Here is a 26,108-nt window from a genome sequence, read left to right on the forward strand (position 1 = left end):
CTATGTATCTTACAGGGTCAGGAAGGTTTGCTGCTCAGAACTTTATTTTGTTCTTGCTGTTGTTGATTCTCTAGTGGTGGGAACATTGTACTCTCCATGTGTGCTCTGTTCCAGAGCAATGTTATTCTCCTGCTGACTTCACTGTTGGTCTGTGATTTTGTTATGTCCATGGAGGACAGGAATAGGAAAGGTTCTGTTCTGCCCTTTGGGGTGGGGAGGTGGGGGAGAGGGAGGAGAGAATGTTTTGGAGTGTGTTTGGGGTTTTTTTGTTTGTTTGTTTGTTGTTCCCCCCCCCCCCCCCCCCCCCCCCCCCCCCCCCCCCGTGTGAGGCTTTGGAGAGGTTTAAAAGTAATTAGCCTTTGAGAGGGATCTGGTTGGGGTTTTTTGTTTTCTTTTTTCTGGTGGCACTGATGTTTGTCTCTTTAAATAAATTCAAAACAAAACAAAACAACAAAAGAAAGAAGAAATGGGAAAGGACCAAAACGTTAGGCACTGTTTTGATAGGATTTAAAGAGCTTATAGATGAGATGTCGAGGAATGGAATTCAGATTGGTGAATATTAAAGATATTCTATTCAAATTTGTGTATGTTAGTATCTCTGTTCTACTGTCACTAGCCTCTCTTCATTCTTTTAATAATTAAGTTGTTTTTTAAGAGAACACAAATACCTTAAAATATGACGATGTTGATAATGTAAATTATAACTCAAAATTTTTAAAAAATTTTTTGGCCATTGTTCTGTTCTAAAGAAACAGACTGAAGAACAAGGTTGTTAATTCTGGACATTGTCATGGTTCTTTGTTTAAAAAAAATAAAAAAAAATAAAAAAATCCAGCTGTCTGGTTTCAGGTAGAAAGGATGAAAATGAGTGCTGTAAAGCTAAAGCATGCAAATTGAGCACCTGTAGCTTAATTCAGAGTTTTTGTTGCCCTATTAAAGATGCAAGATAAGTCTTTGACAGAGTCAAGTTAGATTTGAAAATTGAGTTATTGCTGTTCTTTCTTTGATCCTCTGGCATATTCATGATTTTTTTTTTTTAAGTTTCAGCTTTTTGAATACAAAAGTGATCTTTTGTTACATACATGCATTGTTGTATCTTTTTCCCTCAAGTAGCCTCATTCTTTTTGAGAAAGCATTAGAAAATCCTTAAGGTTTTTGGTTTGAGAGTTTCTTAGTGATGATGAACTTGTTCTTATAGTACCATGTAATGAAAACATAATACTTTAAAAAGAACCTAAGCAAGCATTGAAAGCTTCAGAAAAGATTTAACATAGTGTTTTATGCTTTGGGAAAAAAGTGTTGCCCAGAGAGAGATCCAACACAGTGTGTATAATTCTGCAAGAATAAAGAAGCAATTTAACCATTGTGTACAAGCCTCTGTTAGGGAGAGGAAAGGTGAACCTTTAGAAATGGATGTTTTGTGGATTGTCAAATAAAGGTGTGACAAATGCAAATGGCTAAGAACCAAAGTTAGTAAATGCAATCTTAGAAAATGTGGTGAGTTGACCCTGGCTGGATGCCAGGTGCCCACCAAAGCCTTTCTATCACTCCCCCCTTCTCAGCTGGACAGGGGAGAGAAAATATAACAAAGGGCTTGTGGGTCAAGATAAGGACAGGAGAGATCACTCACCAATTACTGTCATGGGCAAAACAGACTCAGCTTGGGGAAAATTAACTCAATTTATTACCAATCAACCAGAGCAGGGTAATGAGAAATAAAACCAAATCTCAAAACACCTTCCCTCCACCCCTCCCTTCTTCCTGGGCACAACTTCACTCCCGGATTCTCTACCTACCCCCCCACAGCGATGCAGGGGGACGGGGAATGGGGTTTACGGTCAGTTCATCACGTTATCTCTGCTGCTTCATCCTCCTCAGGGGCAGGACTCATCACATTCTTCCCCTGCTCCAGCATGGGGTCCCTCCCATGGGAGACAGTCCTCCACGAACTTCTCCAACGTGGGTCCTTCCCACGGGCTGCAGTTCTTCACGAACTGCTCCAGCATGGGTGCCTTCCATGGCGTGCAGTCCTTCAGGAGCTCACTGCTCCAGCGTGGGTCCCCCACAGGGTCACAAGTCCTACCAGAAAACCTGCTCCAGCATAGGCTCCTCTCTCCACGGATCTGCAGGTCCTGCCAGGAGCCTGCTCCAATGTGGGCTTCCCATGGGGTCACAACCTCCTTCGGGCACCCACCTGCTCTGGCGTGGGGTCCTCCCCGGGCTGCAGGTGGATATCTGCTCCACTGTGGACCTCCATGGGCTGCAGGGGGACAGCCTGCCTCACCATGGTCTTCCCCATGGGCTGCAGGGGAATCTCTGCTCTGGTGCCTGGAGCACCTCCACCCCCTCTTTCTTCACTGACCTTTGGGGCTGCAGGGTTGGTGCTTTTACGTGTTCTCACTCCTCTTGCCAGCTGCCATTTCTGTGTGTCCTGGAACTTTTTTTCCTTCTTAAATATGTTATCGCAGAGGCGCTACCACTATCGCTGATGGGCTTGGCCTTGGCCAGTGGTGGGTCCATCTTAGAGCCGGCTGGTATTGGCTCTGTTGGACACAGGGGAAGCTTCCAGAAGCTTCTCACAGAAGCCACCCCTGTAACCCCCCCCGCTACCAAAATCTTGCCACACAAACCCAATACAGAAGATAAGATGCAAGTTTGAAAAATGAAGAACTTGTTTAGTAATATAGTTCTGAACTTTAAGTTGGGAATGGCTGCCTTTTTCTGGAATTGTAACTACTAAAAGTTGGGCTTGATGTAAAGCTGCTTAGTGAAATTTGATAGCCATATGTCAAATTGATTCCAGGTAGGGCTGGTAGAAAAATTCCAATTAAAAAAATATTCTTTGGAGTTGTTTTCTGGATTTTGCAGGGCAGTTGTTGAGCATTGCTGGCAAATAGGTCTTATTTTGGTTGTAGGAAACATACTTTTCTTTTCAGTTTTCCTGGTGTGTTGCACCACTGTTTTAAGAAACTTGATATTTGAAGCTGCCAATGTTGGAAAGATGTTTTGTTTAGTTATAGGAATATGATATATGAGATATTGAAGAAAAGCTGTTATTAATTCATAGCTATACTTGGCTTAAAAATAGTTTTGATTCTTTTAATGAATTTTTTTGAAAATATTTTACATGCATGTCTTTTTTTTAATCAGTCTATGTTCATATTTCAGTAAATTGTAATTTTTCTGCAGTTAAAAGAAACACTGGAACAATCTATAGGTCAGTTAAGGAGCCAACGATTAACCCGAAACTCTGGAGTGAGAAGTGCTTCTCTCTCAAGCTTATACCCTAGTGATCTGGATGGAGGAGGAGTGTCAGGTAAAATACTTAAGGTGCTTGAGTATACTTAAATTGTGTCATATAGCTTTTCTATGGGAAGAGGAAATTAAGAAGAAAAATGTGTAAAGATAGTGGCATGAAGTCATCATTGATTATTTCAAAGAAATTCAGTTTAGAAATTTTGGAGACCTGCATTAAGTTATACAGTTGTTTATTTGGTAAATTCTTATAGCTTTCTGTTACATAGTCTTTTCTGCTGATATCCTGAGAGAGCTAAATGAAACATTGATTCTTTCAGTAGAGAAAATTCCTTGTCCACTTCATGAGTTGTAGGTACATACAAGTTAAAGCTAAATCCAAAAGATATTGCAGCTTCTGAAGCTTGCTTCACAGCAAAGAGGAAAGTTAAATTTTAAATGCATGAGATTATGGATGTGTGGATGAAATTATGTAAGGCTCAGTAGAAAAAGAAAACCTGGACCAATGTATAACCTACAGAAAAGTAGTTTCTTCTTGTATGTCTCTCTGCAAATTCATATTTTAGGAAAGTTGTATTTTCGAGGAGTATTCCTCCTGGAAGTACCATTTAATATATTTTAGTAGAAAGCTCTAAACTTTAATTTTTCTAATGTGAAAGCTGTGAAGTACTGTAGTTTGAAGCTATAATAGACCCAGGTGGAGGAAAAGCTGTTGCTTGGGCAAGTAAAACTTGAGTCAAAAACTACCTATTCCTTAGAGGAACAAAGGAAACCTCTTTCTTACCCATCACACATGTATTCCAGAAATATTTCAGTTGAAGAATAATCCTGGGAAGAGCTAAACAAGAAGTATGCCTGTGCATTTTATGTAACTTCAGTAGTTGTTTTGTCTGTAATGTGGCCTATAAGGATATTGGCAAGATGAAACACATGTTTTCCATGAAGCAAAATGAAAAATTTCCCATACAAAGTTTTGTCTTCCTACTTATTTTTTTATCTCTTATCTCATAAAGGGAACCGCCACTTCCTGCCTACTTCTCCTCTCAGGGATTATGGAGACTCACAGGGCAATAAACATCGAAGGTCTAGATCTGCAAGTGTTCGATTTGTCAATGAGGCAGATAATTTGGACCAGGTACAGAGCACTAATGGGAGTTGCTTCCCCAAATAGGCAATATGTGGTCACCAGGCTCTTTGCTTTTACATCAAATGAGACTATTCTGATGATACAGCTAAGAATGTTTCAGCTATGAAGTGTACTTTCAATGTTACATGCCATTCTTCATTAGGCAGTCACTTATTGTATTTATCAGTGTCATGAAATTTCATGCAAATCTATCATTATAGAGAAAAAGACAGTAGTGATATCAAAAGGAATGTATGGAAATTATCTCTGTACTTCTTAGGCCACGTATAAGAAAGAAAAATCATCTCTGAATATGTGATTAACATCCACCTACATGCTGAAATCCAGTGTGGCTATAAAGGGGATTGTTCTGCTTTAGTTAATGGCACAGGATCTTGGTGCTTTTGCTGTTTACTTCAGTGTAGCCTGGATTGATTTTGAGCCAGCTAGTTCTCCATCTTAATTCTAGGTCTGACCTGTGAGTGGGATAATTTGACTCTGTACTTCAGGCAGATGATGCGAGGAGGAGAGGATGTGTATGGTACTGGTAATTTTCATACCCCTCAACTTGTGTTTACTTGCAGACTCTTCAGAAAAAATGAATTAAGTACTTTAATGGATAAGATTATAGGCTTTCTATATCTTACATATAGAGAGGAGATTTCAGTACCTGTTTTTGCTCTTTCAGAGTGGCTAGAGCTGCTGGAGTGAATCCCTTTGTGTGGACTAATTTGTCCAGGAGAAATGTATTATGACTAATACTAAAGCACCTAATTGTAAGGTGTTCATGTTGACTTCATTAAATCAGTCTCAACTTCCAAATAATTAGTTTTAAACTTAACCACAATACATTCTCTCAGTTGACTTTTTGGGAAGTCTGAGTGCTACAGAAATTCCTAGGCTTCTATTTAACCCTCTTTCATTGTCCTTTCAGTCTACTTCTTCCCCCATTCCTTCCTCCCCCAAGGTTAGTGTGAAACATAATCCTTGGAAGGAAGTAATGTTACATGGACATCTTTCCTCCTAAGCTTCCAAAAAGCTTAGAACTATTTTAGACTACTAAATATTCTATAAATATCTTAGAAATTTTATTCAAGGGAGTTCCTCCAATGCATACAAAATTCCTAGTTTATATTAAGTATGTAAGCAAATTGCTTTTTTTCCTGTTTTGATGATAACTGCTCATTTATTCCTTATTCTTGTCTTTGAGTGAGTGAATATGGCTTTACTCAATCATTAACTATTTTGTAAGAAGAATATAGTGCTTTGAGGAATGATGAACTAGAAGTAGTTATTGATCATGACCATAGATAGACATTGGGGCAGAGAGAAGGCAGTACTGCTTAACTAAAGCTGTGGCTTTTTCTTCTTTCTGTAACCACAGTCCCTTTATTCCCATTATGACTGCTGCTAGCTAAGGTAATTTTCCAGCTGAACGGGTTTTTGGCACATTTGAGTCTCTCTCCTTCTTAGGCTGATATGTTCTGAAAATATGTTGTGTTTTTCAAAGTCTCTTGTGTCAGGTTGAAATTTCTGGTTAGTCGCACAGGTGAGATGGTAGTGCCTGTGTCTCAATGTTGAAGGCAGTCAGCTGGGCTATGGAAGATCCAGGTTTAAATCTTGGGCATAGAACAAGGCGTTATTATAAACCAGGGTTTTTCATAATGATGGTCCTGGCCACTGAGCTGTGGACAGCAGTAGGTTGGATTACGATGGATTAACTGTTACTTTTTATCCCATGAAGGATGGATAACCTATTACATTTTTTATTTGCTCCCTTAACAAATTTGACTATAAATTGGGGGCCTGCTGAATGGGGAAATGGGGGGTTTTACAGAGGAAAATAGATGTATGGTGTTTTGTTTTTTTTCCCCAAGCTCTGAAAATAGCATTCTAGTAGAGTATGTAAAGTCTTGGGCAAGGTAAAATACCTTTCCTTAGTGCTTTAGTAGTTCCTGAATACATCATAGTGTTCTGCTTGGTCACTTCCAATTTCATGTGCCATCTTTTTATAGTAATATATATAGCTGGGCAGAACTTTGTTTCACTTATACTGGCATTTATTAGCAGGAAATGTGTCTTTCCTGACTTCACCTGTTCAGACCTTTCAACTTGTTTGCATTAGGTTAAAATGATGGTGCACTGTCAGGTAACCAAAATGACGAAGCTCTGAACCATAGGAAAAAACCCCATAGTTGGGAAACTTGGTTTAATAAATAATGTACTGAGAATTAAACTTCCATGACCAAGTGTTGTGAAGGGTTGATTGAAATAGAAGCATGGAAGCCTCATCCACTCATCCAGGCTCATCTGCAATTCATGGAATTTTGTTACTTTGTAGGTTACTTTTATGTGCTTTATTTTATAAAGTGTGTATATATGTATTTTTGGAATATCACAGAAAAAAGGGTTCCTAAGCCTTGGCTTAATTTGTGTACTTTGATTTACAGCTGCATTCTTTCCACCAGTCTCTTCGAGATCTCAGCAGTGAACAAGTTCGCCTAGGAGACGACATCAGTCGGGAACTTTCAAGAAGAAATCGGTATAAACAGAATGTAACTCCATGTGAAGAATAGCATGGAAAATAATTGTTATGCTTTTAAATAATTCTTAAACTCCTTTGTTCTTTTGTATTTAAAAAAAATAATTTTGGGGAGAGTGGGGGATTGCACAATGTGTAGATGAAAGCAGTGTTATGAACTGCTTATTCCATGTCATTTTGTGCAGTATTTATAAATGTAAATAACACCCATCAGTTCTGATATGTGTAGTGTATGTGGCTCCCCCTCCCCCACTTTTTTTTTATATATGGACAAACCAACAAGAACTTAGGAACTTCTTTTATTACAACTTTGCTCCTTATTTGTTTTTGGTACTGGAGTCTCTTGAGGGCAAGATCTCATGCAGGCCATAATGTTTTTTTAAAGTACATACTGTCTCAACATATGGTGCTTTGTCTAATAGCAATAACAGGAATTAGTCTGCTAATTAGTTCCTAGTAGGAACTAGTACTGTTCAAAAGGACTGTGTAGAAGTGTTCATAATTTTGTACTTGTTGACCTGATACCTAGCCTTTCAAACTAGATGCTCTGTTATGTTCACTTGAGGAATGGAAATGCTTTTTCTCATGAATTTTCCACTTGAGGCTGGTCTCTAATTATGCTAGCAATTTAAAGGCTGTAGAACAAGTTGAAGTAGCATTAAAATCCAGAAGATTGCTGCTGTTTAAAATTATCACAGTTGATATCTAGTTTTCGTACTGTAGAATATTCTTACCTGTATTTTTCTATGAAGGACTGATGCTGAATTGAGAAAGACTCTAGAAGAGTTGTCTGAAAAGCTCACTGAGTCCCAAAGACAAGAAACGGTGAGTGTGAATAATGTGAAAAGATGATGTATATTTAGTATTCTAAGCAGAATATGGACTTCTAGTTTAATGTGTGTGTTGGTAATCAGTACCACATTTTAGTACGTATATCTGAACATGCTCTTATCTAGGCTACTATAGGTTGTTATAATGTTACCCTTCCATAATGAAATCAGCAAGACAAGTTTTATACTTCAGGTACTTGTTTAAAGTAAAAGTGACTCTTTTACAAGTGTGTATGTAGTGATTTTTTCTGTTTCAAAATTCATGGTCTTGGAGAAGGCTGCTTTTTAACTTTGAACATCAGTTTGAATGCTGTCATACTTGTTGAAGATACCTTTTGAAAGGTACAAGCTTTCCCATATTATGATGATGAATAATATTGTTTCCTCTTCCTCCCCCCTCCCTCCCTGTCCTTTTCAGTCCTTATCATCTGTGCAGCGTAATGGGAGAAATCTCTTTGGGCTGCACTCTTCTCTAAAGGCTTTGTGACAAATATAACAAAGGAGGCAGGACAGCCATGATAGTCTCTTCTTTTTTACTTCCTGTATCTGCTGAAAGTAGACTAACTGCAGTCTATATCTCTTAAATATAAAAGAGATCTGCTATTGAGGTGGAAGTCACAGTGTATTGCTGTAGGAACAAAAGAAGTTGAGAATCTCCCCAGTAGTTAGGAGGTGAAAATTCTGTAGGTAGTTCTTGACATATAAGGCTTGAGTGTATGCTTCATGTAAATATTAATATGGTATCAGTAGCAATGCTGACTTTTCTGAGCAAGTGTTGTGTGTCCTTATTTTCCCATAGGTGATTCATCTTGCCCTAAAATTGCATGAATTGATAGTAAATGCTCTGTCAAGAGCTTTAGTGATGTGTTTGTCACTGATAACAATATTGTTGGCACCGATCACCTGTTGGCACCAGCAGACTTAATAGTTGTACTTGTGTAAGTTCCTGACTCTACATGAAGTTGGACAGGGATTCAGTAGACTATAATCTATCAGTACCAGTTGTATGCTTGATATGATAGAATCTGTCAGTGGAGGAAGACTAGCGTTGTTGGCCTTCCTAGAAAAATGTAACAGGCTATCTGTGTTAGAATGTTAGCTCTGCTTTCTCCTAATAGCCTGGTAAGATCAAATAAGTTTATCTGATAAAGAATTCTTGATACTTGCAAAACTCTGTGTTTTTCTTGTTGTGTCCTTCTTATCAGTATACTTTTTCTCTTTCATGTACCAGAAGATGAGCAAACTCAGTAAGTTTTAACCAAGGTAATTCTCAAGAAAATAGCTGCTACAGCTGGCTACCCTACAACTGTTCAGTTGAATGAGACAAACCTTCTTCCTCAATCCTCTGGAATGCTGGCAGCCACTGTCTTTTCATTAATGAAAGAAATAACTAACTCTTTGTGACCTCCTATAGTAGAATTTCAAGATTTGAAATTGAATGTTACAACTTTTGACGTGAGAGAAGCGAAAAAAAGAGACATGTGAAGTGTAACAAGGAAGCTTTCTGTAGTTTGTTAATGGTAAGGGGAATACCAGAAGAGTCTCTTAGTTGAGAGAGAACATTATCATCCAATAAAGCTATGAAAGCTCAAGTGTTTAATGACATTCTTTTAGTGAAGACACAAATGCTCCAGTAAGCTGCAGTGAGGTGGTTTTCATGTGTAGGACTAGTAAGACTTCAGCTGGAATATTCTGCTCATTGCTGCTTATTATCTCAGGAAGAACATTGGCCAAATGGAGAGAAGACCAGAAAGAGTAGAGGGAAAAAAAGAAAAGGGGGGGAGGGGGATAAAAAAGGCCACTTATTCAAAGACTTCCTTGAAAGTTTAAAACAACTGCTGGGGTTCAATTTGCAGAAGAAATATGTAGTTAGGAAAGATCTAGCCATGTATGATGAATGGTCAAGCAGTGGATGTTTAGTGAACGATATTAGAATAGAAAGGCATCTAATGATAATTCTGTACAATACTAGTCTAATCACTTGTGGCTTGAGAGCTGCTTGGTCTGGAATTGATCTCTGTACTTTCTGTACTTAGTAATGCCTCTGTGGATTTCTTTTCTGGAACTTGTCCAGTCTTTGTTATGACTTGCATATCTTTATCATCTTACTTGTCCTATAGCAAGGAGTTCTCCAGATAGATTACGTATTGTGAGAGGAGCTGCCACTTTTGTGGTGGTTTGTTTTTATTGGTTATTTTGTGTATGTGCATGTGTTTGGTATGTTTTGGTTGGAGTGTTTGTTTTGTTTTTTTTGTTGTGGCTTTTTTGTTATTGTTGTAGGGTTTTTTTTTTAATCTAGCTGCTTTTTCATCCCTGATTTTCAGTGGAGGAGTTTGTTCAGTTTCTTCAGAGACCTTTCAGAGGATTCCCTTTCTCTTCAGGCTGAGGAATTCTGACATGCTTAATCACTCATTGTATTCAGGCAATTCCACACCACTGAAAAAGCCTAGCGGTAGCAACATTCTGCACTGCTTCTTTACCTGTGCTCTCATACTAGATGTGCATCCTTGCCCTTGTTCAAAACCTAATGATCTACTGTTACACTGATGCGGCTGGCAGAATGGGTGAGATGAGGTGTATGCAAAAGAGAGGAATTTAGTATGGACATTAAGAATAAAAATAACTCTAATGGTGGGCATAGCAAAGCATGAGATTAGAGTGCGTGTAGAAATTGTGGTCTGTTATTGCAGATTTTTGAGATCCTTTAGTACCTGTCTATGTTTAGGAATTCTTCTGAGATTATTTAATTCAGAATTGATTTCTCACTGGTGAAAGTGAGTTGGGTAGGGGGAAATACTTTTTCCTCACGATTTCATTATGCAAAGTTGTGCAGGAACTTTTTTATCACTTCTCTTTGGAGTGTTTGTTTATCATCTCCAGCAGTGTCATCCTTGTATTTGTATTCTACTGTATGGTTGTTGGTGATAAATTGTCAACTTGAAGTCTTGATAATTTGACAGGATGAGTTCATGGCAGAAACATTCTTTTCAGTTCAGTGTCCTTAAGTCTTTATTTCTGTAGGGACATACATCTAAATTCTTAAAGCTGTACTGTTCAGTATATTCAGTGCTGTTTGAAAATTGCCTGTATATAGATATGTGGTGATAAAGGTCTAGTCAATACAGTTGTTCTGAGTCACTAGTTCAGAATTTATTTTTATTAGAGGTTACAATTCTTAGAGCCTTTTTGATGCTGAGTCTGAATAATTTTTTAAGAGGCACACAGCACAATCAATGCACTTTTAATTTTACCTTTAAAGGGAGCCTTTTCCACCCCAGTATAAAAATCTGGAGGACATCTGAGGTGATGACACAGGCATAGTTGGATGGCTGTTTCAAATCAAGAACTCTCAATGGCCTTGTACTTGAAAATCTACGTGTGGTTTTGTATAAAGACTGCAGGTTCTACAACTCCCCATATCAAAATCTGTTATCTTATCTAGACATTTTGTGAGATTCCTTTTTTCTTGAAAAGAGTTTGGATATTTGCTAGAGGAGTGTCCATACAGACCTATAAACAATTAGAAAGAATGTTTACTTTACTTTACTCACTTTATGGTTATGTAAGATAGCCCTCTTGGATATTTTGTTGCAATCTCCTGGTATAGAAGCACATCCCAAATAGCACAAGAAGCTGATCTTTATGCATAAAAAGCAGCTGCACTGAAGCACAGATTTGTTCAAATTAAGTAGATGCTTAATTGAGATGGTGCCATTAGAATGTTAGTGTAGGCTGTGTCTGTGGAAAAAGACAGCAATGTCAGGTGAAAAAGGTCTCAGATGGAGTTAATGTGGTTATGATATCTCAGAGAGCCAGGATTATTGTCAGATAAGGAGCTGTCCTTCAGAAGATCTGATATAGGGATTTTTGGCTCTGCACAGGTGACTTGTAAAATGTATATTGCACATGATCATTTCCCATGAGGGAAAAGTTTAACAATATTTAAAGTGACATCTGTGAAACAAATTTGCTATTTTTGTGATTTTAATACTTCTGTTTCAAGTCTGCATTGATGATAAAATAGGTCATAACAAGAAAGGCAACAAAAATCTGTTGAAATAGATTTCAGTCAGCAGGACTTGTGCACTAGAAATAACAGTGGAAAGCTGAAAAACAGGAGAGAAATTCAAGAAGTAGGATGCTGCTTTTTGTAGATTAAGCACTCAGCATCTTCCACAAGGTTATATTTAGCTGCATGACTTAAATGTCACCCTGGTTTTAAACAGGACATTCTATTCTTTGTGTTTAATTGGTGGTGGAGGATCTTTTTGATAGCCTAATCTATTTTCATAGATTTTGCTGCTACCTGAAAGCATTATGCAGAGACACAGCTCTTAGTGTCACGATTGTTGTTCAGGTAGTCTGTGTTGCTAAAAATGCATCCTTGAAATCACATTCTAATATGTTGTCAATGCAATAATTTATTGCTAGCATTTCATGTCATTATGTAGAACTTCCATATTCTTTGTACTGTTCTTCAGTGAATCACTTGTCTACACTAAGGCTTCTGATAAGATCCAGAGGAGGAGATACATACTCTTATGGTAGAAATGTTGTCCTGAGTCAGGGTTATTTGGGATAAAGGAAGAGAAGTGAGTTTTAGAGTTTCTTCTGCATGTGCTAATTAATGAGTTAACGTTTAACTGCTTCTAATTTTTTTTTTTTTTTTTTTGGTACCCCTATTGTCACAGGCTCTGTGACAAACCAAGGAAGGCCAGAGAGGCTACAAAAACAGGGACCGTAAATCTTGTGGGAGATAATGTCTACACTAGTGTAGATTGGGTAAATGTTATATTGGAGGAACTATGTTTTTAGGTGGTTCATTAACTGCTTTGTGGAGCAAATAAGCAGACGTGTTCCAGAAGAAAAAAAATCAGTTGTTCATTATAAACAAGTGTCCCGTGCATGGCTTTTAATGTGTGAAATACTCACCTTGTAACAATGACCAGAACAAACTTACATTTGGCATCCCTACTGGAGCAAAAATGTTAAACCTCTTAGAATAATGTTTTGTTTCGAAAAGAAAATTGCACAAAAATAATGACACCTCTTAGGAAAGTGTTGGGGAATGAAGACAGTAGAATATTTCCAGACAATGTGGAAGTGATGTGAATACACTACAGTAATGACTTCAAATAAATCCATTAAAAGGTACGAGGGAGGTCAAAAGATAGCTGATGTAATGACACAAAGTAAAAAGGAGTCCTTCCAAAAGTTATAGCCAAATGAGAGAAGTAGAAAGGTTGGATAAACTTCAACAGTTAAATATAAAAATGCAGTAAGGCAAGTTTTAAAAAAAAGTTGACAAAAGGTTGCAAAGTTATATGCACTGATAAACCCTGTTTAATGCCATAGTATCACTAGGTAAAAAGATGATCAAACTAGAAAGAATGGTCAGGGGAGGTAACATTTGTGGAGAGGATGGGAGAAAGAATGTATTAAGTTTTTTTGCATCTGTCTTGACCAAGGAGTCTGTTGGCAGGTTCCGACATAGAAATGCATCAGAAGATTGGCCTCAGATTTGGAGGGACCTGTGTTGGGACTTCAGCTATTCCATAGCATAAATGACAAATAATTTGGAAAATGTAGTGATAAGTGACAGAGGTTATGATAGTGTGATGATACTAAATTTTCCAAAATAGAGAAGGTAAGTTTACTGCACTCCAGGAAGTCTTATTGCTAAACATTGCTAGGACATGAACGTGACATAGCAGTTTTTCCAGAGGATGTAGAAGAAGCCACAAGTGATGGTATTTGGTTCTTTTGTGCTGTTGCAAGGTGCAACATAATAAAGCCTGATCTGCTATGGACTTGCATGCTCTCTGCCTTCTTTCCCAGTCTCCTCCCTTACCACTTGAACGCTTTTGTGTTTGTGTCACCCTACAAAAACTTCTATTGTATTCTGGTTATCTAAATCCTTGTACAAGAACTTTCATGTTCTTCCCATATTATGCCTCCTCACCATGATACACCTCCAAAGTCCCATGACATTTGGCATCATTCTGACTTCACTGCTAACTTTATTTTCTTATACTTCTGTCCTGGTTTCAGCTGGGACAGTTAACTGTCTTCCTAGTAGCTGATACAGTGCTGTGTTTTGAGTTCAGTATGTGAAGAATGTTGATAACACTGATGTTTTCAGTTGTTGCTCAGTAGTGTTTAGACTATAGTCAAGGATTTTTCAGCCTCTCATGCCCAGCCAGGGCACCTGACCCAAACTGGCCAACAGTGTATTCCATACCATGTGATGTCCCATCTAGTTTAGGAACTGGGAAGTGGGGGGCAGGGATTCGCTGCGTGGGGACTGGCTGGGTGTCGGTCGGCGGGTGGTGAGCAATTGCCCTGCACATCATTTGTACATTTCAATCCTTTTATTACTACTGTTGTCATTTTATTAGTGTTATCACTATCATTATTAGTTTCTTCTTTTCTGTTCTATTAAACCGTTCTTATCTCAACCCAGGAGTTTTACTTCGTTTCCCGATTTTCTCCCCCATCCCACTGGATGGGGGGGAGTGAGTGAGCAGCTGCGTGGTGCTTAGTTGCTGGCTGGGGTTAAACCACGACAACTTCCAATGTAATTTTTTTTTAGAATGTGTCCTGATTTCAGCTGGGATAGAGTTAATTGTCTTCCTAGTAGCTGGTATAGTGCTGTGTTTTTGAGTTAAGTATGAGAAGAATGTTGATAACAGTGAAGTTTTCAGTTGTTGCTAAGTAATGTTTAGTCTAAAGTCAAGGATTTTTCAGCTTCTCATGCCCAGCCAGTGAGAAAGCTGGAGGGGCACAAGAAGTTGGGAGGTGACACAGCCAGGGCAGCTGACCCAAAGTGGCCAACGGGGTATTCCATACCATGTGTCATCACATCTGGTATATAAACTGGGGAGAGTGGGGGTAGGGGGATCGCTGCTCGGGGACTATCTGGGTGTCAATCGGCGGTTGGTGAGCAATCGCACTGTGCATCATTTGTATATTCCAATCCTTTTATTATTACTGTTGTCATTTTATTATCATTATCATTATTAGTTTCTTCTTTTCTGTTCTATTAAACAGTTCTTATCTCAACCCATGATTTTTACTTCTTTTCCTGATTTTCTCCCCCATCCGACTGGGTGGTGGGGGAAGTGAGTGAGCGGCTGCGTGGTGCTTAGTTGCTGGTTGGGGTTAAACCACAACAGAGTGTTAAATAAGCTAATACTTAATTTCAGACTAAATGCATGTACTTTGCTGACAGCCAAAACAAAGGAATAAAGGCTGAGTTCTCCTTGTTTCCCTAAATGGGGTATTTATGAGATCACCTCTGTCTAGAATCTTATTTTCTTGAAACCCCTCACAAAGCCTAAATATGTTTGACAGCTCTGTACCCCTGAACATTTGACTCTATTGGCCAATTTCAGCTGAGTTTTTGGGGATGCTAAGGAATGAGGACCACAAATGGGAGACCATAATCTCCTAAGTATTGTTCTTTATAAAGTAGGTTAAAAGTAGTGTTTATGAGGCTGCCTTTGTTTAATCTTCTTTTTCAGGATTAGTGCTAATTTATTGTTTCATAGAAAGCATTTGTCTACCAGAAAATACTTCTCCTTCTGAAGAAATGTTAACCAGTGTGGTACCTATTCCTTTATCCTAAACCAACTTTCTTTAACTAATAGTCAACTGTTCTGTATGCCAAGCTCTATCTTACCAAAAAAAGTTGACAAAAATTTGATGGAAAAAACGATTGCTTTAATGAGTCAATTTGCTCATAGTCTAAGATTTGTTCTTTATTTACTATGTCTTTTGTTATTTCATACAAATTTGGAATAGATTGTGAGGTTGCAAATTTTTTATTTATGAAATGACATTACATGCAGAGATAACTTCAGTCTTTGGAGGAAGTGAGAGTTGGGCAAATATTCAAACATGTTCTGTGCAAATCCTCTTAAAAAAGGAAAAGTTGACAACAAAATGTAGGAAGTATGGCAATATATCTATTTGGCTGAATTAGAAGCTCTGCATTTACTTCAGACACAAAGAGAAAGAACACAGAAAGTAGAAGCTAAATTAGATTAATAAGAACAGTCATAAAAAAATAGTGCAAATATATGAGAGTGGAAAGGCCATGGTGGTACATGATAGTCTGCACCAACAGAGAGCCATCAAGAACAATGATGATTCACTTGTAAATACATCACCATTTCACAGGGAGACCAAAGCATTTGGACTGTTCCTTGCAAAAGAGGGGAAACTACTGACACAGTGTGTCAAGAAAGTTGATTCCTGTTTAACATCTTTTTAACATTGATATTTGCCAACAAGTTAAGCTGTAAGCCAGTGACCAGCAATGGGGTGTAAGACCTCAGCTTGAAATACTGGGGGGGAAAGGAAGGCATGTCAAATATTTTGAAATAACTTGGTGCAGATTAGCTAAGAAACTTTAATAACCGTCTGAAGTGATCTTAAAACCACTGAAGGCTGTTTTGGAGTATTCACGGACAACTGTGTGGGTGAGTTAGAAAAAATGTTCTTGGAATATTGAAAAAGGGCAAATCTTGAAAAAGGAGATAATAGACTGATTATTTTTCCAGAACTTGATTTGTAAACATCTAAGAACAAACAAGAAACTTAAGTAGCAGACAACACAGATTTGTCATGAAAAATTACACTTGTATATCATAGAAGGAATTTAAAAGGATGAAGCAGTAGTTTTCTATATCTTGATGCAATTTTAAAAAAAATTTTTTTAGACAGATTTTCATATACTTTTCTAAAGCTTTTCAGTAAAATATGGTAAAACTGAATGTAGTCTAGAATAAACACACAACTGTCCAGATACCTGTGTAGCTAGTAAACTGTTAAAATTAGAGGAGTTAGTGAAGTGAATTTTATGTGTTGGTATTCTTGATCTGGTTTTCTCTGAAGTTTTTTTAATAGTCTAGATGATGCAATATAGAGATGCTTGTTATGTTTGCAAATGGACTTCAGGTATGTTGGCAAACAGAACTGGAATCCAGTATCCAGTCTTGGATGTGGCTTAGAGTATAGAACACAGTTAACAGGTGTAAAATTCATTCAGCAAGGAAGACTAAAATTGTACTTTAGGAAAAACAGGTCATTTTAGAGGCAATGGAATCAGTTGTCTAGAGAGGCTGTAAAAGTTTAATGTGAATGTTTTTGAGCAGGTTAGATAGACTTGCAGAAAAATGACATAGATATAAAGGTCATGTGTTTAGCCGGGCAGTAAGTTTGCTAGCCCTTGAAGTCCCTTCTAGCCTCCTCTTTCTGTGCTCGGTGCACAGAGAATATGAGCTAATGATATGCTATATATACTAACCATAGTTTCTTGCTAGAAGTTTTTTTCCCAATGAGTAGCATCAAAATGTTTGGTGGTTTGTTTTGGTTCATTGTTTGTTTTTTTTTTTAAAGAGAATTATGTCTGTAACTCTGAAATTTCTGTGTACTTGACAAATACAATGAATGCATCTTTTTCAGTACCGTATTAGAAATAAAACAGTTTTATTCTGGAGGGAGCTGAAAGAGTTCAGAGGCAAGGCAAATCACTTGATATCTTGTAGTTACTAAGAAGTTACTTTCTTACTCATTCTCGTTTTCTCCTTGTCTTCTTTGGGGGTGATGTGACTTTTGGATCTTTTGTCAAGCCTAAATTAGACATCTTCTTTCTTAATAGCTTTAGTGTTCTCTTGCTTAACTTCACTTGAAAAGATGTGTGAGAGAGCTGAGAAAGCTTCTACCTTCAGAAACCTGTCGCCAAGATTTTTTTTAAATGTAAAAACATGACTTTGTTTCATTTGTGTACTGCAGATATATCTGGAGAAAAGGGTGACAGCTATTTCCCAGTTTTCAGCAAAGTTGTAACAAGTTAATGACAAAGTGTTATTCTCTGTTTCTGCTACATAGTATTGTTGTTTCTGTTAGCTGGAGTATTTTGTGAATTATTAGACCTAACACTAAGTAGTAGTTGTCAAAACAAATAGAAATGTTGTGGTGTGGTCCTTATTTTTTATACATTAGATTTTAGTAAGTAATTATTCTGGATTATGACTGCAGAGCTTTCATAACTTACACAAAAGAGTGTGGTTTGATGCAGTACATTTTTTTGAGCATATTCTGATGGTTTTAAGAGAAAATACAGAATTCCAAATTGTAAGCTGACTATTCATCTGGCTGTGCAAGCAAGAAATGTTTTCAAACTGATGGGTTCTGTTGTAAAAAAAAAAAAAAAAAAAAAAAAAAAAAAAGACTGTTTAATTCTTTAAACCTGATGTCCTCATGAAGGCCAGAATATAAATATAAACTTAATTACATTTTTGTTGCTACACAATTGTGTTGCTTATGTTAAAATTTTCTCTCCACGCATATGCCTAGAGCTGGTAGAAATGTGCTTAATGATGAAAGTACAGATGAAAACTTGTTCCCCTTCCCATGCATCAGAAACTAGTAGTTGAATGGTGTTTTAAGAGGTTCTCTTTTTATCTAAATACCATTCGGTAAGAGGTGTATTGCTTTCTAGTGATTGTTTAAAAAAATTAGTTTTAAGGTAGGGAGGAAATGATACATAAATATTTTCCTTGCTAATCTTCACTTTAACAGTATAAATTTAATTTGCTGTCCACAAGAGGGTGCTGTCTGCTAGCAGCTTGAAATGCAAAAATAAAGTAGTTCTGGTATCATAGTTTAAGGTTGAATTATTGTGTTTATAATCAAAATTGCTTTAACAAATACCTAGTGTTATTTGTATTGGTTTGTACATGGATCCACAAAATATTGGGAAAAAGGTCTTAAAGTGATGTAATTATTTTGTGCTATTACAGTCATTCTCATGTATTTAGCTCTTGTTTACTACTTTTCACTCACAGATTTTAGAGTATGAAAGAGGCAAACATTGGTCTGTTTTACAGGCTGGAGATGTGAAAGAAATGACTCTCCAGAGGTTAATCAGGCCTGTGGCAGAGAAGCTAAAATTTTTGTATTGCAGCTTCGGGTTAGGCTGCACCAAGCTTGATATTGAGATATTTAGCACTTGAGTAGAACCGCCACTGTAGAGAAAAATATGCATATACCTGAAGGAGGGTATTGCTAGCAAGATAGCAGTTCAGTTCCCTGCATGAGTACTTCCGGAGTACACGCTGCTATAACTCTAGTTATTTTCTATACCATTCTAAATCTTATTTAATAAAACAAAAGTTGTGTTCATTCGTCTTTCTGCCCCGTGCTCTATTTACCTTTTTTTGCCATTGTTATCTTAATATGTGGTAAAACATGTACTGATTTCATGCAGCATTTGTGGTTTGGTTTTTTTTTTTTTTTTCCTTTTGAAGGTATCAGAACGGGTAGAGAGAAGACTTCAGGAGATAGAACAAGAAATGCGTGCTGAAAGACAGCTTGTAGAAAGACACCAGGACCAGCTGGGACATATGTCTTTTCAATTACAAGAGGTATGCAAATGAAAACTTCCTGTGTATTCAGGATTAAGTTAGGAACATGTTGGTTTTGTGAGCCTGTACCTGTCAAACTGACAAAAGTGCTCATATCTTTGGCACGTTCTTTTAGCTGTATCAGTCCAGCTCCGCTTGTTTTGGTGACCAGATAATAACAAGTACAGTCTCTGTTCTTCATGATACTGTCTTGTCTATGTTTAAACCTTTTTGGTAATTGGCACAAACATTCTTTAAAAGAATCCATCCCCTGTGCCCTCCCTCAAACCCCAAACAAACAAAAGCAAGTCATTAACTGGGTTGTCTGAATTAAAACATTTTGTTTTCGAAAATGTAAACTTTGCTTGCAGTGAGCAGTTTATTTTTGATTTATTTCAACAAGCAATCAAATGCACTGTAGTGGCCAGACAGATTTTCATTGCTTTTCAAGCAGTTTCATTCAACAGTATCTGATGAAGTATAAAATGTTGTGTAGGAGACAAATACAAACGTTTCTATTATGAATTAAAATTCAAGACAGCCTGTAGCTTTTTTCCTGCTTGTTTTAGGAAATGTATGAAAAATACATCTCTGGTTGATTTTACTGCTATTTGGAAAATCTGTGTCTTAACATAGTGTAACTTTTTATTTCACTCCCCTTAAGATATGATTTGCAATGTTATCTCTAACTATGCAATAGAATATTATAGTTGAGAAGAAATGTGCAATTCCTTGTTTTTAACTTTTAATGTTAGTGACAGTATATGTGCCTTTTGGAAGGCAGTTGGTTTATACTGTGCAGTGATATTGAGGAACCTTAATTTAGATTGACGCTTTGTATTTCATGTAAGGCTAGAAACTCTTCAAAGAGGTCATATTTAAGAAGATAAGATGCTGTTTTGATATAGATAAAAATTAGTGTTTATCAAAATACTTGTAGTGCTTCTGCTAGTATTTCAGAAAGAGTTACGGTTCATTTTCCCCCCCTATTGAGTCCTGGTGGGTGAAAAGAACTAGAGTGCTTTATTACAGTTTTCATTGCTCTTTAATATGCCTACGTCCATTTCTACATTCTTTGGTTGTGCCTTCAGTCTGGTAGAGGAATGCTTAATGAAATGAGATTGTGTCATCTGATAGTGCTATCTGCAGATTGGAACAATCTTTTTTTTATCCTTTTAAAGGGAAAATGACTTGTAAAGATACATTGATACTGCCATGGTTTCCTTAGAAGGAAAACTTGAATTCAAGTGAATGAATTCAAATGTATTTCAAAGACTTTCATATGATTGGCTATGTGATCATTAGCCCTCAAGCTGGATACCTTTTTTCCTAGTAGCTCATCTTTTGAATTTCATGCAAAATTACTATTAAATACTAAAGTACCTCCCCGACCTTCCATTCTCCTAAGCTGTTCAGCTGTAGATGAAGACATTTTAATCCTTTCTCCTGCAAATTCTGTCTTGCTCTGTGAATATTTTTGTAAATAATTTTTCTTGAGGAGACCCTTTCTATTTAAAAGATTTTTTTGACACCACTGTTCAAAACTTCAGTATGTAGTCCTCATTCTCAGTTTACGGGAAAGCTCAACACCTTTTAGTCTGCTTGGTAAACTTTTACTATGAGGAATTTGCCCAAGCTGAGATTCAGAGCCAATCCTGACTGGAACAGGCTTATTCCATATGCCATACATTCATAGATGTTGCTACTTGAAGCAACATCTTGATGATTATCTTCACTCTCTCAAGCAGGGGCTCATATCTCCAAATTGTCCTTCTGGGTGGCTGATCTCAATCATGACTCTGGATTTCCTGGACTGGACTCTTGTCACTGTATTTAGAAATCCCAATAAAACATAGATTACCCCTGTTGCATGAATTGTGGATTTTTCAGGGACTTTTGACCTCTAACATGCTAAATAGAACCTGGTGGTGTCAGATGACAAGTGTAGAAGGGAGCTTCTTTCAACAGGTGTTAGGTAATCTTTCTTTGACAGATTACAGAGGAATATGGAGACAGTATCGCCCTTGAAACATAGACTTCCATTACGCTCCTGGTAGCAACAAACAGTACGTCCTCTTCCTGCTACTTCTTTTCTCATAGCTGTCTTAACAGCTTGGAGAACATTTTCGTGACAGAGTTGCAACTTCCTACATGCCAGGTATCTTTAGACTTCAGTATTGCTATGGTCCTTAGATCTCAGACCCTTATCACAAGCTTCCATCCAGCTGTCCCATCTTCCTTCCCCATTGAACATTCATGTTAATTTGTCCTTCTCTAGGTAGAAAATGGTCTCACTTCTGGATGGTGTTTGTATTTATCAGGGATGGTTCAACATCTCTTGATGCTCTCACATTGGCAGATTGGACCACCTTGCATCCTACTTTTTGAAAAATGCTTGGTTTTGAAAGCAAAATAATCTGGATCCTGTGCATGCTGCCTCTCTGTGTACTATTGTCCTGAGAGGTTGCTGTGTGGAAAAGCTTTGTGAAGAAAATTACTTTGTTATGGAGTATAAATTTTAAAAGAAATAGGAATATAAGAATATCTAAGGAGGCAAAAAGTTTAGAACTGATCTAATCTCAAATTAAAAACAAAAAGGAAAAAATGCCAGAGCCAAAACAGTCTGAGGATTCGGTGTAGCAGATTTGAGTTTTTGAGCTTCTGTTTTTTTGTTTTCAAATTTTTTTCTTTATATATGTGCTGTTACAGATGAATAGATTCACTATGGCAAACCAAATAGAATAAATAATGTAATTTATGATCATGAAGTATTTAAGATTTATGAATATGAATAGTTTAAAAAGGTTGTTATTTCAACAATATGTTTTCAAGCTGAGTAGTAGGTGGCTTCTTGTTGATTTGTTCATTACTTGCATCAGTGTAATTGTTTGATGTATTTTGCTAAGGTATTTTTTATTTTTCTATACTATAGACAAATTTGGCTTTAAAGATCTCTGAGCAAATTTGTTAGAAAAACTCAATCGTTTACACTATTTTTTATGATTTAAAAAAAAATATGCTATATTTTAAGTACGCAATTTCAGCAAAGCCTACAAGGTAATTATTTAGAAGAAGATAAATAAAATAATAAAATTCCTGCTAAGAATCATTGGATTTTGTGTAAAATATCTGATGTCATTTAACTTTTTTCTTACTGGTAATCCATCGCTTGGTGGTAGCATTTGCCATAAAGATTGCTTGATAGGTGAGAGAATTTTCAAGAACAGAGATTCTCAGAGACTCCAGTGTGGAAGCTTACTTTTCTTCACTGCCTTACAGTTGAAGTGTGACTATATTGTACCTTAAGAACAGCAACTTCTTAACACAATATATGACATCACTGGTTTTCTTCCTTATTGTGAAATATGTTCTTTCATGCTGCTTTGATACTCAGCTATTGCAGAGTCTCTGCAAGACTGCAAGAGTCTCATTAGTGCACTCCTTTGATCTCTCATGGGATATACAGAATGATGCTGAGGACTGGCTACTGAAAAAGGTAGATCTTTCATTCAGTACATACATACCAGTGTGTACTGACTCAAAGATTCTTAGGGGATGTTGTAGATGAAAATACTCTTAATGAACGCAGTCAACATAGGGACAGGCTAGTTGCCTTTTTCTGCAGCTTGGCTTTTTAATCAGCTTTTCCTCTTGTGGTGGCTTATATTTAGCCAGGAGTATCAGAAGAAGCAGGCAAGCTGCTTTCCAGTAAATGAGATGTCCTTCACTGGTGAATCATGAACACACTCAGGGGTAAACCTGAGCCAGTAAACTCTAATAAATATCTGTGCTGGTTCTCTGCAAGAAGGCTTGGAGATGACGGTAGCAATTTAGGTTTCATTTTTCTAATTTTCTTTTAATGACATTTGTCTACAATAATAATACTAACCTGGATAGTGATGGTCTTGGAATTTTTTGGTCCCTACTCCATTTGGAGTGGAGTGCTTGGATTCACCCATGTAAATGTGGATATGGACAGTCCCTTAAGAACAGAATGCTGGTTATCACTAACCTGAATTTCTTTGAGAAGTAATAGCCATTTGCCCAGTTGCCCGTCATCTTCTGTTGCCCGTCATCTTCTGTTGCCCGTCATCTTCTGTTGCCCGTCATCTTCTGTTGCCCGTCATCTTCTGTTGCCCGTCATCTTCTGTTGCCCGTCATCTTCTGTTGCCCCTTTCTTTTAATAACTCTGTGATTGAGGACTGTGAGGACATGGTCCTCCATTTATACAAATACAACATGTTGGAGAGAGAAGGGTAGACATGTTTCCTACAGATACTGATTAGGAGAAAGCTTTCTATCTGAGAGCTTGAAGTGCGTGTGGACAGTATGTACTGAGGGATGTATCCAGAAGTAGTCTTTGTAACATATAAATGTTCCTAGGGCATGGTGTGTATCTCTGTAGCTTAATTGCTGTATGTTAGAATGTATTTGAATTGCTTTGTGTACTTTTGCATACCCTAGTGAGAATAAAGGAAATAATTAAATATTTTACTGCAATTATTATTTGGATGAAGGGTGTTTCTACATAATTTTTAAGAGGAGCTTTTTACTTTGTTATTCTGTTTCTTCTCCTTTGTAATTTGAATTATGAGTGAGATGGACTCTTAGCTCTGTCAGTGGTCTCAGTCTTGTGGCGATCATTGTATGGATGTAATGTTCTATTAAAGTCCTTTTCTGTCCTCTTTTATTTCTCCAAGATGCTTCCCAAGTAACATTACTGGATGGGAGGGTACTAGGGTTTGGACTGAGTTCTGAAATCCTGTCATTTAATACGGTCTGAATGATTTACAAAGAAATACTATTTATAGTATTTGTGGCTATTTAATGAGATGATTGTTTCATTAGTTTGCCTGTTATACATTTCAAACCAAATAAAATCAAATTTGACTTGGATTTGATCAGTAGATGCGTTAATTAAGAAATTTTGTGAAGTTTAAATGTTAATAGTTATTAATTTTAAGGAAAGTGCAGTGCCTGTAACTGACCACTACTTGTCAGTATTTTACCATCTTAAGAGAATCATCTTCCTAAATCTCAGTTATTAAATTATATATTTTCAGGGCCTAATTGAACACGATGATACATTTGTTTCAGTCTTTCTCTTGTCTGTCTTGTCTTTCTGTCTGTCTTTTGTATGATGTGCAAACTTTTTATTTGTATTGCACTACTATTATAGACTGATTATTAACCAAGATGATATCTAGTTGTATACTGACTATAAAGAAAGCTTGTCATATAAAATTTTGCATCTTTAACATCTAAATTTGTGTTATTATTTTGAATCTGTATTCTGTATGTGCTGCGTGTGGGTGGATAAAAATTATTTTCTCTACGTTTTTATGTATCTTTTAACTTAGTGTGTATTGGTGTGTTTAAACACTATCTGTTTAAACAGCAATTACTGCAAATTAGAAAATTGCAATTAGCAAACAAATTCATGCAAATCATACATCTTCATGTTCTTCTATATTCTGATACAAACATGTTTCTGATTAGAAAGGAGAACAAATATACTCATCTTCCCAGTGCTACTGCCACGTATATATGGGTTGCTTTAATAAAATACATTTGTTGTGTAAACTAAAACTATCTTGAGATTCTTCAAGTGCTTTATTTTGAACATGAATATGCAAATACTTTGTACTGTTTGTTTGCATTTATGCATCCATTTTCTAAAAGAAGATCAAGTATCATTCTTAAAAATGGGCTTTAAACAGTTTTTATACACAGTGGATGTCCTGGATGGCTTTACTAATTCCTGTGCTTGGATTTTGGTGAAATGAGTCCGTGTGTTCATGCTTTGCACGCTTTAGATGAACAGAATCATCTTTATAGAACATTTTGAACCCACTGACTGTGGTAAGGCAATGACTATAGTTATGTCTTAAGCTAATAACTTGGATAGGCCAGGAAGCATTTTTTCCTTTTTCTTTGTGCAACTGGATACTTAGATTCTGTTTGCCTCCCACTGCACATACTGTGAAGTGCAAGAGTCTGGTGGTCTTTCAACAGAGAGTGGGGTAGACTGCTGGTTGAAAGCATTATTGAAAATTCTCTTTTTGCATGTCTTTATCTCTGATCTTTTTAGACAAACATAAACTCAGTCTGTGCTCTGAACCATCTGAATGTTTTAATGCATCGTTGATACTTACTCTTTGGCTCTGTGGTATGCCACCTGTGGATAATGGTTTCTGTTTTGATTGTAGTTTGAATCTGACTCTGTCTTGGAACATGAGCAAGTCTCATATATATCTGTCACTGAAATATCTAGGCAGTCTGTCTTAAATGCCTGGCTGGTGTGTCTAGGTAGCATACATGGACCCATGCTAGCTGCTAATGTAGCAAGTTAGGGAAAGAATTTTCATTCAGATTAGGATGTGGTACATTTTTGCCTTAAAGTATAGCATGAGGGTGGTCTGCTTGTGTATTTCTGCTAGTATGAATATAATTCACTGATCAGTCTCACCTTGAAAGAGCAAATTTCAGTTTGTGGTCTGTGCATTACTTTCAAATAAACTGGTTTTATTTAAAAAAACAAACACCAAGCCCTAAGGAAAGTTAGTGGGCTTAAATTGCTATTAGAAGATTTTCATAAGTTGGAAAGGTTGAGAACTGTTGGTACAGAGGCCTCCACATAGTTTTCCCCATATATAATAAAAAATATCTGTCTAGCAGTGAGTAAATTATTTTATCTATTTGAAGTTCTGGGGTTTGATATACTATATATGGATAAGGTATGTTGAGCTGGGGTGTACCAGGTATGTTAGTATTCTAATACTGTCTTATGCTAGTGAGCTCTTCAAAAAGACCTGTAAGAATTGCTCTACTGGGTCCAATCCAAAGTTCATCTAGCCTGTCAGGGACAAAAGCCTGTTTCTGACTGCCTAGGCAGGCAGTGTAACCTTTTGTTACCAGCTTGTCCATCCTGAAACCATTCTGTG

The 26,108-nt window shown here is 37.0% G+C and overlaps 1 protein-coding gene across 7 annotated transcripts in view; it reads left to right on the forward strand.

Moving 5' to 3' along the window:
- Window positions 1-26,108, forward strand: part of CEP128 (centrosomal protein 128) — a 141,369-nt gene that overhangs the window by 8,887 nt on the left and 106,374 nt on the right. For 5 of the 7 annotated variants that reach the window (XR_011324705.1, XM_069783718.1, XM_069783720.1 and 2 more), the window contains exons 4-8: window positions 3,190-3,316; window positions 4,269-4,390; window positions 6,832-6,923; window positions 7,676-7,748; window positions 19,069-19,185. Coding sequence is in view for 6 of the 7 variants with exons in the window: in XM_069783718.1 (XP_069639819.1) it covers window positions 3,190-3,316; window positions 4,269-4,390; window positions 6,832-6,923; window positions 7,676-7,748; window positions 19,069-19,185 (531 nt within the window). In the remaining variant the exon portion in view is untranslated. The remainder of the gene's footprint in view (window positions 1-3,189; window positions 3,317-4,268; window positions 4,391-6,831; window positions 6,924-7,675; window positions 7,749-19,068; window positions 19,186-26,108) is intronic. The other 2 variants (XM_069783721.1, XM_069783723.1) reach the window with 2 other exon arrangements.

This window comes from Haliaeetus albicilla, chromosome 5 (genome assembly GCF_947461875.1).
Source record: "Haliaeetus albicilla chromosome 5, bHalAlb1.1, whole genome shotgun sequence".
NCBI lineage: Eukaryota > Metazoa > Chordata > Aves > Accipitriformes > Accipitridae > Haliaeetus > Haliaeetus albicilla.